At 42.5% G+C, this 14858-nt stretch overlaps 2 protein-coding genes across 2 annotated transcripts in view; both read right to left on the bottom strand.

Annotated features, from left to right (window-relative positions):
* SLC1A4 (solute carrier family 1 member 4) overlaps positions 1-14858 on the bottom strand; it is a 45486-nt gene that overhangs the window by 11893 nt on the left and 18735 nt on the right. Inside the window, exons 2-4 of the mRNA XM_043986349.1 lie at positions 11226-11268; positions 8623-8685; positions 1872-2038 (exon numbers count right to left, since the gene is read on the bottom strand). Of these exons, the coding sequence (XP_043842284.1) occupies positions 1872-2038; positions 8623-8685; positions 11226-11268 (273 nt within the window). The remainder of the gene's footprint in view (positions 1-1871; positions 2039-8622; positions 8686-11225; positions 11269-14858) is intronic.
* Positions 12307-12753, bottom strand: LOC122742566 (40S ribosomal protein S14-like). Its single transcript, XM_043986875.1, has one exon. The coding sequence runs from the start codon at positions 12751-12753 to the stop codon at positions 12307-12309; it is 447 nt and encodes a 148-aa protein (XP_043842810.1).

Raw genomic sequence — 14858 nt, forward strand, 5'->3', positions numbered from 1 at the left:
GGATAACAGGTCAATAACTTCAAACTGCTAACATGTGGTTTGAAACCCCCACTAGCTTTTTCCTTTCCACAAGTGTCAGATCTTTCCCCAAACAAGATCAGTGATACAAAGCTTAAATGTTTACATGGGTAGAATCAAAACCAACACAGGATGTTTCAAGTTGGGCAAGATAATCACGGGATGCTGTGGGCTCTCCTTGCCTTCCCACCCATTCTTAGAATTTCCACCAGCTTCTAAGCATCTTTCCCTCTTCATCTATAAAGTAGTAACTAAAACATTTCCTTTCCAAGAAACTCTCTGAAAAGGGGAAGGGTTGGGAATCTTGTAAGGGTTAACAAAGAGGAAAGTGCTTTGTGGATGAAAGGTATACACGAGGATAATGCCCCTGGATGTTATGACTGATGATGGATGGAAGTTAACACACAAAGAAATTAGGTTCTGATAAGCAAATTGTGCTGGTCATTGGGGCCAAAAACTAGTGTGTAGTATTTTTTTAAGGGTGAAGTTCTTGATGGCATTAATAAAAATTAATGATTATTTTTGGAAAACCATATTGAGTCAAGTCAAAGTAGCATTTTTTGGGGTTTTTTTGATGAGGCAATTGGTGTTAAGTGACTTGCCCAGGGTCACACAGCTAGTAAGTGTCACGCATCTGAGGCTGGATTTGAACTCAGGTCCTCCTGAATCCAGGGCTGGTGCTCTATCCACTACACCATCTAGCTGTCCCTCCAAAGTAGCATATTTAATTTTATTATAGGCTCAAAAAAGTAAGCTATATGTCATAGAGATTATAAGTTTCATACATTATCCTCTTTTCTGTCCTATGTTTCCATTTTTTGTTTGTTAAATTCAGAATTAAAAAAAACCAAAACCTGAGAATTGAGTCAAAATCAAGTTGGAAAATCCTTATTTTCCCAACCTTCTCAACAAGGAAATGGTTTTAAATGATTTTTTAGTGAATAAAAAAAGATCCAAGACCCTTTAGTATAGAAAGACTATAGAAGGATATAATCAAAACCTTTAAAATTATAAAGAGTATAGGGGGCAGCTAGGTGGCGCAGTGGATAGAGCACCGGCCCTGGAGTCAGGAGGACCTGAGTTCAAATTCGGCCTCAGACACTTAACACTTACTAGCTGTGTGACCCTGGGCAAGTCACTTAACCCCAATTGCCTAGCCAAAAACAACAACAACAAAATTCTAAAGAGTATAAATAGGGTACACACTGATCGTGCTTGGTAACTTAGCTCCTGGAGACCAGAACAAGGGCCCTTAAAGCAGGTAGATTTAGGACAAAACTGCGTCATATGGTAAATTATGAACATATAAAACCCATTGCACCTAAGTGATGGTACAGATTGACAATACAAACAGATTCAAGGTGTGTTTAGCTATATTTATCAATGAAAAAGCCAGTACCTGGGCTATTGATATGATAAATGGGAAAGGAGGAAGCAAATGGGTTTTGGCACATGGGGTGCTTTTGAGGCTAGAGTCGGGGGGAGCAGTAATAAGGTCATAGGGTCACAAGACTATAGCAGAAAGGAACTTTCTAGGCTATCTGATCCAACCCCTTCACTAGATAGATGAGGAAACTGAGGTCCAGTGAGGTTGTTCTTTGCCAAAGGTCACACAGACATAGGCAGTCAAGCATCACAGGTAAGATCTGAACTCAGGTCTTTTGATTTCAGAGATGGTGTTCTTCCCCCTGTACCACACTGCCTCTGTGTCCTCTTATTCCTTGGTGCAATGGTCATAAATGGAACCTATGGCTAAGTGGCCTGAATGCTTTATCTAGTATCCAATTGTATGTTCTTTTCTCGGGTGAGGGGCAGGATGTGCTTGGGGAATATGAAGAGGAAGCTGTACTTACCACATAATCCAAGACACTAGCACCATTGTTGCCTCATTGAAGGCATTGAAGAAGCGGATCAGTTCTTCTCCTTCTGAGCCTAGCTTCTTCAAGGCCACTCCCAAGACCAGGGCAAAGAGGACCAAGCCCAAAATATTCATCCCTTCAATCTCTGTGCCATAGGGGACCTGTAGGGGTGGAAGAGATACAGTGTTCAGGCCTCATCCTTGTGTGAGAAAATAGGAGATATTGAAATCTGCCCCGTGGAGTTTTCAGGCCAGACTGAAATGCTTGCAATGGAGAAGAAAGCAAGCGGCGGTTTCATTTCATTTTCCTCTTTAAAGGGACCCTTGAAAGGAGGAGGAAGCCCAGAAGACTGAAACAGAAACTTGAGAGGGGTTGAATGGGAAACAATGAATTAGAAGCTCTGCCTGGGGACCAGTCCCATGAAATGGCATCATAGAAAAATGGGAGGTTATATTGGGAGAGAGAGAGAAGCATTAGAAGAATGCTGAAGGGCAGGAATGGGAGAGAAGGCTTTTGATGGGCAAAATAATTGGGTGGCTGCAGGCATGTAAAGGTTAGACACAGAGAATGAAGCATCGCCATTCTTCAGAAAAGCCTCTTTAGAAAACTGAGTTATATGAAGTTTTGGTGGCATTGGCGAATGAACAGCGCAGGTAAACAGTGCAGTTTGTAATGGGGAGAAAGAACAAAGGAAGGAAACAAACATTTAATTAAATACCTACTATGTGCCAGGCACTGTGTTAATCACTTTTTTACAATATCGATTTTGATCCTCACAACAACCCTGTGAGGTAGGTGCTACTGTTGTTGCTGAGTTGTTTTTTAGTCGTTTAATTCTTCGTGAACCATTGGGGGGTTTCTTGGCAAAGACACTGGACTGGTTTGCCATTTCCTTCTCCAGCTCTTTTTACAGATGAGGAAACTGAGGCAAACAGGGCTAAGTAACTTACCCAGCATCACATAGCTAATAAGAGTCTGAGGCAAGATTTGAACTCAGGAAGAGAATTCTTCCTGACTTCAAGCTCGGGGCTCTATTTACCGTACCATCCAGCTGTCCTAGGTGCTATTATTACCCCCATTTTATAGATGAAGAAACTAAGGCAAATGGAAGTTAAGTGACTTGCCCAAGGTCACACAGCTAGTAAGTGTCTGAGGCCAGATTTAAATTCAGTTATTCCTGACTCCAGGCCCAGTGCTTTATCCACAGTTGCACCTAGCTGCTGTATGTTTTAGTGACCCCAGCATTTCTATTTGAGTTTGGTACCATTGTGCTAGGCAACTCTGAGACCTGAAGTTACTCAGATATAAATGACTAGCAACAGTAGATTAGGTTTCTCAATGGGAGCTCCCCATCCCTGTGAAATCACAGTTCTGGTCCCATCACTATCCCAGTATCATTCCCTAATCACCCTATAAACCCATTTTCTCCTAGCACTGTTTGCAGAGGGAGAGTTGCTAGATGAGAGGAATGACTTGTATGTACATCCATGTCTCTCTTGCTGCTGGAGGGCTTGGATGAGTGGAAGAGAGCGTGAGGCTGACAACTGTGCATCTCTGCCTCACTTAAATCCAACTGACATGCAAGTAAGACATCGCCCTGTGATAGCACTGGTCCTCTTCGAAAATGAAGGACAAAAAAAAAGGGGGGGGCAGCTAGGTGGCGCAGTGGATAGAGCACCAGCCCTTAGTTCAAAATCCAGCCTAGGACACTTAACACTTACTGGCTGTGTGACCCTGGGCAAGTCACTTAACCCCAACTGCCTCACACACACACACACACACACACACACACACACACACACACACACACACACACACACACACACACACACACACCCCAAAAGGGAAAGGAGAGTGAATCAGAAAGAAATTCAGAACTCCAGTGGCTAGAACATTGACGTATGGAAGCCAGCTTCTACATGAGCAATATTACTCATTGACTAGTTTGATCGATTCTTGTCTGTTAATTTATATTGTGACTCTGGGTGATAAGGATGAATAGATTAATACCATATCTAATTACCAAATACTATTAATACCAAATCTAACACAGGAACTTGGAGCTCTAGCTCATTAAATTATAGAATTTTTGTTCAAAAGGAAATTAAATGTCATCTAATCCAGCCCCTACCTACCGAAGTAACTTACACAAGGTCACACAATTAGTGACAAAGCTAAAATTAGGACCCAAGTCTCCAAGACTTTAGTGGTTCTTTTTCTGGGGCTCTCTTTAGCCAAATTCCTGATAAGAGATAATCAGGTGAAGGAACAAAAAAAGGATTGTGATTAAAGTAACATACAGGGGGAGAAACAAGATCTACAGTTATGATCTTGGAATTAATGTCTTATCTCCCCATTAGAATGGAAGCTAATTTGAGAGCAGAGATTGACTTGTTTTTCTACTTGTTTCTATAGCTTTGTACATAGTAGTGCTTAATCAATACTTTTTTCATTCATTCATTCAACATTCAATTCAACAAGCATTTATTAAGCACCTACCATGTACCAGGGACTATGCTAGGTGCTGGGGGAGACAGAAAAAAAAATAAAACAATATCTGATTCCAGAAAGCTTACATTCAAACTGCACTATGGAAATGCAAGGTAGATAAAAATATTTGTTGAATTGAATGTAGTAGAATTTCCTAGAAGGTGGACACAAAGTATGGTTTTCAGTTTTACCATTTATCTATTTTTATGCTGTGTTCAGGTTCTCAGTGGGTTCCATGGGCTTAACAGTACTCATTGGTACCCAGAAGAAGAAAAGCTTGCTAATTATGCACTAATTATATTGATTGACTGCATTAGTCTAATGGAGGTGTAGACTGTTGTGTTGTCTTCTATAGGAACCAATTTGTCTATTCTGCTTCATGAACAGATTTCTTTTTCTTCCTTCCTTCCTTCCTTCCTTCCTTCCTTCCTTCCTTCCTTCCTTCCTTCCTTCCTTCCTTCCTTCCTTCCTTCCTTCCTTCCTTCCTTCCTTCCTTCCTTCCTTCCTTCCTTCCTTCCTTTCTTTCTTTTTGTGGGGCAATGTGGATTAAGTGACTTGCCCAGGATCACACAGAGAGCAAGTGTCAAGTGTCTGAGGCTGGATCCAAACTCAGGTACTCCTGAATCCAGGGCCGGTGCTCCATCCACTCCGCCACCTAGCTGCCCCCATGAACATATTTCAAGGAATGCAATGTAAAATAGAGGTTTTCTTTTAATTTGAATTCTTCATTTCCATGCCAGTAGGCCTCAAATCAGTGAGCATCAGCCCTGGTTTGCTGACACCCCCTGGGTTTCTCCAGCCTCCTTGGGTGTCTTGAAATTCTGGAAAAAGAGGATGCATTTTAACTTCCACTTGAGAAAAATACAAGTGTTGCTTGGCATTTGAAGAGAGGGCAGAGATAATGCTAATGTAATAGGGCTAGGATGTCACAATTTTAAAATGATTAACAGTCACTACCTTAGTATTGAGCTACTCAAGAGTAGCTAGAATTATTGAAATCATCTGGTTTAATCCTATCATTTTATAGATCAGTCAATCAGAGTTTATTAAGTTTCAGGTGGGGCAGCTAGATGGCACAGTGGATAAAGCACCAGCCCTGGATTCCGGAAGACCTGAGTTCAAATCCAGCCTCAGACGCTTGACACTTACTAGCTGTGTGACCCTGGGCAAATCACTTAACCTTCATTGCCCTGCCCCTCCCCAACAGTTTCAGGTACCAGGCTAGGCACCAAGGCAGCTCAGTGAAGTACAGGGTAGACTGTAAGTCTTGGAGTCGAGAAGTTCTGAGTTCAAATTTTGCCTCAGGTACTTATTAACTGTGTAACTTAACCTCTGCCTGCCTTAGTGTTCTCATCTGTAAAATGAGGGAGTTGGGATTGACCATCTCTGAGTTTGTAGAAATACTCAGTGTGGATCAGTACTAGAGGAAACAGATACAGCTAAATTAGGACTATGAACTGAAGCAGTCACTTAGTAAGTAGTCCCAAAATGGTCTGAACACAGCAGCTGCCTATGGTGCCCAATTTCAACTTGATTCCAGGGCCAGACTTTTGCCTCGGAAGAATCTGGTGCAGTTTTTGCTATCGAAGGAATTGCTTTTCTCGTAGGAGGTTGTCCATGAGTAGTCAGTTAGAGCTGCTAACTAGCCAATAGGTATAGCCTTCTGCTTAGTGCACTGATTAAAAAGTCACAGTGCAGGGGGCGGCTAGGTGGCACAGTGGATAAAGCACCGGCCCTGGATTCAGGAGTACCTGAGTTCAAATCTGGCCTCAGACACTTGACACTTAACTAGCTGTGTGACCCTGGGCAAGTCACTTAACCCCCATTGCCCCGCAAAAAAAAAAAAAAAAAGTCACAGTGCAGGGGCAGCTAGGTGGCGTAGTGTTTAAAGTACTGGTCCTGGATTCATGAGGGCCTGAGTTCAAATCTGGCCTCAGACACTTGACACTTACTAGCTGTGTGACCCTGAACAAGTCACTTAACCCTCACTGTCCCCCCCCCCCAAAGAAAACAAAAAAAAATGTCACAATGGGCCTTGACTGGGAGATTGAACAGCATCTTAGAAGGGGCCCTGCACTGGAATCAGAAGACCTTGGGTCACCTTCCAGCTTTCCGACTTAGTCCCTTTGTCACCTTGGATGCCTCAATGAACTTCTCTGGGCCTCAGTTTTGTCATCTGGGAGGTAAAAGGGTTGGACCAGATCATCCCCTGGTTTTCTTCTAGCTCCATCTGATTGGCTACAAAAAGCTGTGAAAAATCTTGACAGCAAAGGGCAGAATCTTAGGGTTAGATGGGTTCCCAGAGCCCACCTACTCTCCCCTCCCACTCACAGGAAGAATTCCCTGGGCAACATCCCTGATGGTCATTCAGCCTCTGCTTTAAAAGGAGTCAGCCTCACAAGCAACTTGGGATGAAATGCCCAATACTTAAATTCAATACTTCAAAAATTCATACTTAAAATACTTAATACTTTTAAAATTTTAATACTTAAAATACTTAAAAACAACAAATCATCCATAAGGATCCCTGTGGGCCACAATATTGATCTAGTTTTTTGTTTTGTTTTGGCGGGGCAAAGAGAGTTAAGTGACTTGCCCAGGGTCACACAGCAGGTGTCTGAGGTCAGATTTGAACTCAGGTCCTCCTGAATCCAGAGCCACTGTACCGTCTAGCTGCCCCTTGACCTAGTTTTAAAATGTGATATTATCTATGGTTTTTTTGTATTTTTATTTCTTGTTAAAGATTTCCCAATTACAGTTTTAATCTTGTTGAGGCCACATGAAGGAATGGTTGATACCCCAGGCTGCTGCTTTGTTTACGGTCACATTTGTTGCTGTTGTTCAGTCATTTCAGTTGAGACCTGACTCTTAGTGACCCCATTTTGGGGTTTTCTTGGTAAAGATACTGGAGTGGTTTGCCATTTCCTTCTCCAGCTCATTTTACAGATGAGGAAACGAGGCAAACAGAGTTAAGTGTATTGCCCAGGATTACGCACCTACTAAGTGTCTGAGGCTGGATTTGAATTCAGGAATATGAGTCTTCCTGATTCCAGGCCTGGAACTCTATCCACTGTGCCACCTAGCTGCTCCATCAGGGTCACATAGTCTGCATCTATCTGAGGAAGGATTTGAACACAGATCTTCCTGGCTCCATGGCCTGCTCTCTAAAAATTAATACTACCCAACTTAACCAAGGCACAAATATGACTTACACTCATAAACAGATTCTGAACTGTGGACCACAGTGATTCTTTGGCCTGAAGGTGGTCACCATCTAATTCATTTAAAGCAAGTAAGATTCTCTCTGAGGCAAGTTACCTTAAGTTACCTACAATCTGAGCCAGGTTAACAGCATGGTACCTGTTTGAGGATATGTATCTAGAGACACAAACCCTCCATCTCTCTAACCACTACCTTAAAACTGTAGTGGACTTTTAGGTACTATATTCTCCAACAAAGTATATATAGGCACTTAGGTAGCATTGTAAACAGAATGCCAGACTGAAGTCAGGAAGACCTCAGTTCAAAACCATCCTCGACCACTGTGTGACCCTGACCAAGTCACTTAACCTCTTTCTTTTCAGTTTTCCCACCCATCTAATAGGGGTAATAATAGCAACTCCCTTACAGGGCTGTTGTGAGGAGCAAATAAAATAATTTACATAAAATGCTTTGCAAATTTTAAAGTGTTGTATAAATATTATTGTTATCATTATCATTGTTTGTTGTTGTTGTTACACTCCCAGAAGTCTTATATCCACAGGGATTCATCAAGCTTAATCTGTAGAACATGAGAGTAAATTTTGGAAACATACGTAATGAACTTGGGAGGCAAAGCAGAAACAACTTTAATACTGGAGAGTTATTTGTACAGTTTTTGGTGAATTAAGAAAATTCCTTTACCTTGAGATTCCACAATGCTCTGATATTGAAATATACGAATCTGGGCAATGGATCCAAAAGAACAAGTGTAATTGTGTTTCTGAATAATCCTTTGCTTTGTTTTAAGAATAGAAATGTGTTTGGTCAGACAATTCCTCCTCCCCCAGTTCCCCAGCCAGGCTCCGGACTCTGGTCTCTATTCACCATCTGCATCAGTGACCAAACAAAACCCCAAAGTTACAACCTTTCAGCCAAATACAACCTTTGAAAATCCTAGGCTGTTAAAGAATGCAGGGAAAATGTGGCAAGAAGAAACTTCTGCAAAAGGACAAATATTTTTCAGAGCAAGTTAAGTGGCTGTAGCTGTCATTACCTTTTCTATAGTGATGTTTCCGAAGGTCACGTTATGGATGACTCTCTTATAGTCGGTCGCATACTGTAAGCAAGAGAAAAACAAGTCTCAGTTCACGTGGCTTCAGCTCTCACAAAAGAATGAACACAAATGTGTGGCTTTCCCAGCTCAACAATTTCCTTGTGGCCTTCCTGGTTATCATCTAAACTGTCATGATGGGGAATTCCTGCCTCAGGTGTGCTAACCCAAGTCTTGCTTTTGAAAATGACACAAAAGTTGTGAAAGGAATAAGATGGGGGGGTTTAGACATGATCACTTCTTCAAATAGTCCCAGAAATATTGGAGGGGGGGAAGGGGGAGCAAAACATAAGAATTTAAAACTTCTTATATTTGTGGAGCAAGTGGGTTCAAGAAGGAGGCTTTTAAAACAAACAAACAAACAAACAAAAACCCCAAAACAAAACAAAAGGGTAGCTAGATGGCGCAGTGGATAAAGCACCAGCCCTGGATTCAGGAGTACCTGAGTTCAATCCAGCCTCAGACACTTGACACTTACTAGCTGTGTGACTCTGGGCAAGTCACTTAACCCTCATTGCCCTGAAAAAAACAAAAGACAAAAACAAACAAAACAAAACAAAACAAAAAAAAAGGAGGCTTTTGCAAAATTTTATGTCACCGAGTTGCATATTATATTTTTCATTGAAATATATTAGTATGTTCTACATAACCGCACATGTATAATCTACATTTGATTGCTTACCTCTTCAGGGAGTGGGGAAGGGAGGGAGGAGAGGAAGGACAGAATTTGGAACTCAAAACTTTAAATAAAAATATTTATTATTAAAAATAAAATAATAAGGATATAAAAATATATTAGTAGGATTTAGCTATGATTAATTCTATAGCATAACAAAGTTCACTTATGAATCTGCCATGGCTTAAACCAGAGACAGGACTCCTGACAGCATTTTAAACATTCATTTCAGATCTTATTTAAATCCATGGATTTGATGTTATTTTTATGGGCTGATTAACATTCATCTTTGCTTTCTATACTGGGTAGGTAGATTAGCAGTAGCATATTCCTTCTCACTATTTATTGCCACATTTATCTGAAATGTTGCCATTGGTCAATTGTTTTCAGTGTTGTCTGACTGTGACTCCATTTGGGGATTTCTTGGCAAAGACATTGGAACTGTTTGCCATTTCCTTCTCCAGCTCATTTTACAGATGAGGAAACTGAGGCAAACAGGGCTAAGTGACTTGCCCAGGGTCACAGAGCTGGTAAGTGTCTGAGGCCAGATTTGAACTCAAGAAGAAAAATCTTCCTGACTCCAGGCACAGCAATCTATCCACTGTGCCACCTAGCTACCCTATCTGAAATGTCGTCATCCCGTAATTTCTGTCCTATATGTGGCTTGGGAATATATCTGCCCCTTAGAGTCTCACTGTAATAATACTTACTATAGGGTAAGACAGCCTTTATTGGGTGCCATCCAAGAGGATTTGGATACTGAAATAGGAAAAGGATCTTGGGGACAGCTTTAGGGCCAGTTGAGGGCATACATCACTTAATTAACATCAATTTTCACTTCCTGAGTTTTGACAGAGTCTGAAATATTCTGTTAGATTTTTTTTTTTTAGTGAAGTAATTGGGGTTAAGTGACTTGCCCAGGGTCACACAGCTAGTAAGTGTTAAGTGTCTGAGGCTGGATTTGAACTCAGGTCCTCCTGACTCCAGGGCCAGTGCTCTATCCACTGTGCCACCTAGCTGCCCCCTATTCTGTTAGATTTTGTGATCAACGTTAAAGAAACTTGCCTTCTCCCCCATTAGAGACACAGAAAGGTTCCCCCAAACCTTCCATCTTTCCGTCTAGTATGCTTCATTTAAGTCACACAGGGGCTTGGCATCACACCTTTTACATGTCACCTTCTGGTTTTATAAACAAACAATCCTTAACACTAGAGCAACTGGGCAAGTCAGTTGATGGCATTTAAAAAATTATTTTACTATAATTTACTCTAATTTCTCCTATCCATGAAAATTTATTTTAAATACAAATAATTATAAGTAGCTAGTACAATAATTATAAGCAAATGTTAAATACAAATAGTTATAAGCATATAATTATGAATTATAAATAATTACAAGCATGTATAATTGTACTTTAAAATAAAATTTTTTGCCTCTTTTTTGGGGGGACGGGCCTTTGGCCAAAAAAAGAAATATACTGTGTCAATGGACTCAGTTTAATCCTCTGAGGTATTCTTAAATTCTGGTCCTTTAATTTGAAAATGACTGTCACACTTTTATAGGTCTATCTATTTACATTATCTAATATAGGCTGCAATTTTCAATTACGTCCAAGGGAGAAGGTGGACAAACTGTGCTGCGGAAAGCCATGGGAACACTCAGGGACAAGCAGAGAAGCATTTACCACTTAATGGCATATTTTACATTGAGTGTCTTAGATCTTTAGAAAACAAAACAAAACAAACTCATCACAATGTTATCAATGCAATTGTTGAGTCCCATCTTAAGCTGATACCACAGCAACACTGTGCACAGCTTTCTTCAAGGTTTCACAATCTTGGGGGAAAAAAAACAAAAAAAGTATTCTTACCGTGCGGAAAGCAGCAACCACGAGGTTAGATGGAAATAGGTTTCTGTTGGAAAAGAAAAAAGCACACTGGGTTGGTGAATATGCTACAGAACTTTAAAGAAGTAGAAATGTATGTTAGTAGAAACTCTCTCTCCTAGGCTGGTTGGTTGTCCTTCTGTTAGGCAGAGGGAATAGAGTGCCGGGTCTGGAGTCAGGAAGATTCTTCTTCCCGAGTTCAAACCTGGTCTTAGACACTTACTAGCTATGTGACCCTGGGCAAGTCACTCAACCCTACTTGCCTCAGTTTCCTCATCTGTAAAATGAACTGGAAAAGGAAATGACAAACCACTCCAGGATCACTGTCAAGCAAACTCCAAATGGGGTCATGGAATTGGACGTGAATGTACAACAACAACAACAGAGACTCTTTTAAAAAGGCATCCTCAGGGGCAGCTAGGTGGTGCAGTAGATAAAGCACCGGCCCTGGATTCAGGAGTACCTGGGTTCAAATCCTGCCTCAGACACTTGACACTTACTAGCAGTGTGACCCTGGACAAGTCACTTAACCCCCATTGTCCTGTCAAAAAAAAAAAGGCATCCTTGGGGGCAGCTAGATGGTGCAGTGGATAAAGTACCAGTCTTGGATTCAGGAGGACCTGAGTTCAAATGTGACCTAAAACACTTTACACTCATTAGCTGTGTGACCTTGGGCAAATTACTTAATCCTCATTGCCCTGCCCCACCCCAAAAAAGGGATCCTCAACAAACATTGAAACTAGTCTTTATGAAGTGCCCATCATTATGTAAATATATTTGTGCCAAGCACAAATACATTTATGATATGTAACAAATACATATTTATATCAATAGACATATTATGTGATATAATATTTTTGTTATTCATATTATATTATTGTTAATCATCATGATCTAGATGGAATGAACCTCAAAGGAGATGAGGTTGCCGATTGAGGGCAGCAGGGAAAAAGGACTGCAGGTAGCAGAGAGGACCAAGGAATATGTCTGTTTTTCCTCATGGATCAGTGCTTTTTTTCCCCCATTGTGACGCTTTTATTGACAAAAATAATCCAACAAACGATATTCACAGATGGCGACCACCCTTTCTGTGAGTGCTGTCAGAGGGGATTGGAGTGACATCCTCAATCTGCCCGATCTTCATTCCAGAACGTGCCAGGGCTCTCAGGGCTGACTGTGCACCAGGGTCAGGCATCTTAGTCCTATTTCCCCCTGTGGCCCTAAGTTTGATGTGAAGGGCAGTGATGCCTAGTTCTTTACATCTCTGGGCAATGTCCTGAGCGGCCAACATAGCAGCATAGGGAGAAGATTCATCCCTGTCAGCCTTGACCTTCATCCCACCAGTCACTCGGAAGATGGTTTCTTTGCCAGAGGGATCAGTCACATGGACAAAGGTGTCATTGAAGGAAGCAAAGATATGGCAGATACCGAACACGTTCTCTCCCTCTGCAACCTGAGGTCCAAAGCTGATGACCTGCTTTTCCTTCTTTTCCTTCCCCTTGCGAGGTGGCATTTCTGCTCCCTTGCTTGGGCCGCCAATACAGGAAAGGGCATGGCTCAGTGCTTCTTCTTCTTCTTTTTTTTTTTTTTTAGTGAGGCAATGGGGGTTAAGTGACTTGCCCAGGGTCACAAGCTGGTAAGTGTTAAGTGTCTGAGGCCGGATTTGAACTCAGGTCCTCCTGACTCCAGGGCTGGTGCTCTATCCACTGCGCCACCGAGCTGCCCCAGGGCCCTTATTTCTTAAAAACCAAAACTTCAGTGCTTCTTAAGCATAAGGGAAGCTCATCCAGCACCACAGAGGGTGGTCCAGAATACAGTGTCATCTGGAGAAAGTCAGGTTTCTAGGACTTCAAGGAACAGAAGAGTAAGGGGCCAACTATCAAAGGCAATGAATTAACAACGGAACAAGGCTTCCAGAGGGCACAATGGGAAGGGAGTTTGGACAAAGCAAGATAAGGATAGGGTTAGAAATAATGGATGAAGCAGGTGGGGATTAAGTAGCAGAGGATGGAGCTTCCCTGTAGACAGCCTTCATTTATGGAGCAGGTGAACATAAGATAACAGATGAACACACCCTTCTCTGTAAGCAATCTTAGTTCTAGAAGGCTTGTGCTTGTATGTTGATTTGACTTCCTCCCCCTAAAGAGGGATCAGGGCTCTGAGTCAGTCCAGGTGGCTAGCTATCAGCAGGTCTACTGTTGGGAATGAGGACTGTCCCTCATTGGCTGGAGAGGGCTGAGGCCTGGTTGATTCAAGCACCTTTCGTTATCAGGAAATGCAGTTTAGAGTCAGGTCCCAGTATATGGTGACTTGATTTTTTTGTTTTTGTTTTTTGTTTTCAGTGCAATGGGGGTTAAGTGACTTGCCCAGGGTCACACAGCTAGTAAGTGTCAAGTGTCTGAGGCCAGATTTGAACTCAGGTACTCCTGAATCCAGGGCCAGTGCTTTATCTACTGCGCCACCTAGCTGCCCCCCCCCCTCCCGTGACTTGATTTTAAATGAAGAGAGGTTCTAGACTGAGGCCAAGGGGCAGGGTGGTCTGGTGGTGAGAGCTTGGACCCGCTGGCTGGCTGGTGAGATACAGGGCATAACAATGTCGGCCTTTATGACTAAGTAAGTTGAGAGTAGTGGTCGAGGGAGTCTTGAATCTCCACTCACAGTATAGGCTGATCCTGGTCCAGCTGCCCCTATTTGGTTCAAGGAGGTAGCAATCTTTCCAGGTGAGGTCCTGGCCATCTCTTGGTGGAATACTCTGGGCTGGTGGGGCTACCTCATGGAAATTATGTCCTAGATATCTCTTGATGGAAAGTCCTGGGTTGGTAAGGTAAGGGTAGGCACCTCGTGGTGGAATGTGCTGTGCTAGTGGGGGGTAGGAAGAGGAGAGGATGAGGAAGATCTCAGGGTAGAACGTTCCAGGCTCCTGTATGTGGCTGGGCAGGGAGGCAGAAGCAGCATCACATGGAGGTTATTAGGTCTTGGCTGACATGGTGTCATGTCTTGGGCTGGTGCAGCAAAGCACGTCATGAAAGAATGCTCCACGCTGGTGAAGCTGACTCATGGTATATCCTGGCAACCTCTTTGTAGAACGCTTCAGGTTGGTGGGGCTAACTGAAGAAAACATTCCTTTTCCTGAGGGAAGAGCCCAGAGCATTCTGAACAACCACAGGACTGATAATGGGCCCCTGATAGGATTCTCGATTAGACAACTCCCGACTCCACTTCTCTCCTTCCTTCCCCCACCCCCCAACAGGCTCCTTCTGTCCCCAGAGGACTCTCTCCTGCTCATTTCTTTGTATTGCATCCTCTTACTTGAGGTAATATCTGATACAAGATCCCAACAACACAAAGGACCCCAGCCAGTCTGCTGTAGCTGGCTGAGCCATAGCTTGACCACTATTTCTCATGTTTGTCTGTGGTATGGCTCATTGCCTAGAATGGGACTTAAATGGACAGGGCAACTTCAAAGGTAGGTGATGCCGAATGTTGTTCTATTCTGTTCACTTGGGGACAGCCCCGACACAGGTGTGTAGACAACAGGTGAGAACTTGCAGAGCAGCAGATTAAAAAAAAGCTGACCAAAGTTACTCAGGGTCAGATAAAGAAGGGGAGTTAACAGGA

This window comes from Dromiciops gliroides, chromosome 2 (assembly GCF_019393635.1).
Source record: "Dromiciops gliroides isolate mDroGli1 chromosome 2, mDroGli1.pri, whole genome shotgun sequence".
Taxonomy (NCBI): Eukaryota; Metazoa; Chordata; class Mammalia; order Microbiotheria; family Microbiotheriidae; genus Dromiciops; species Dromiciops gliroides.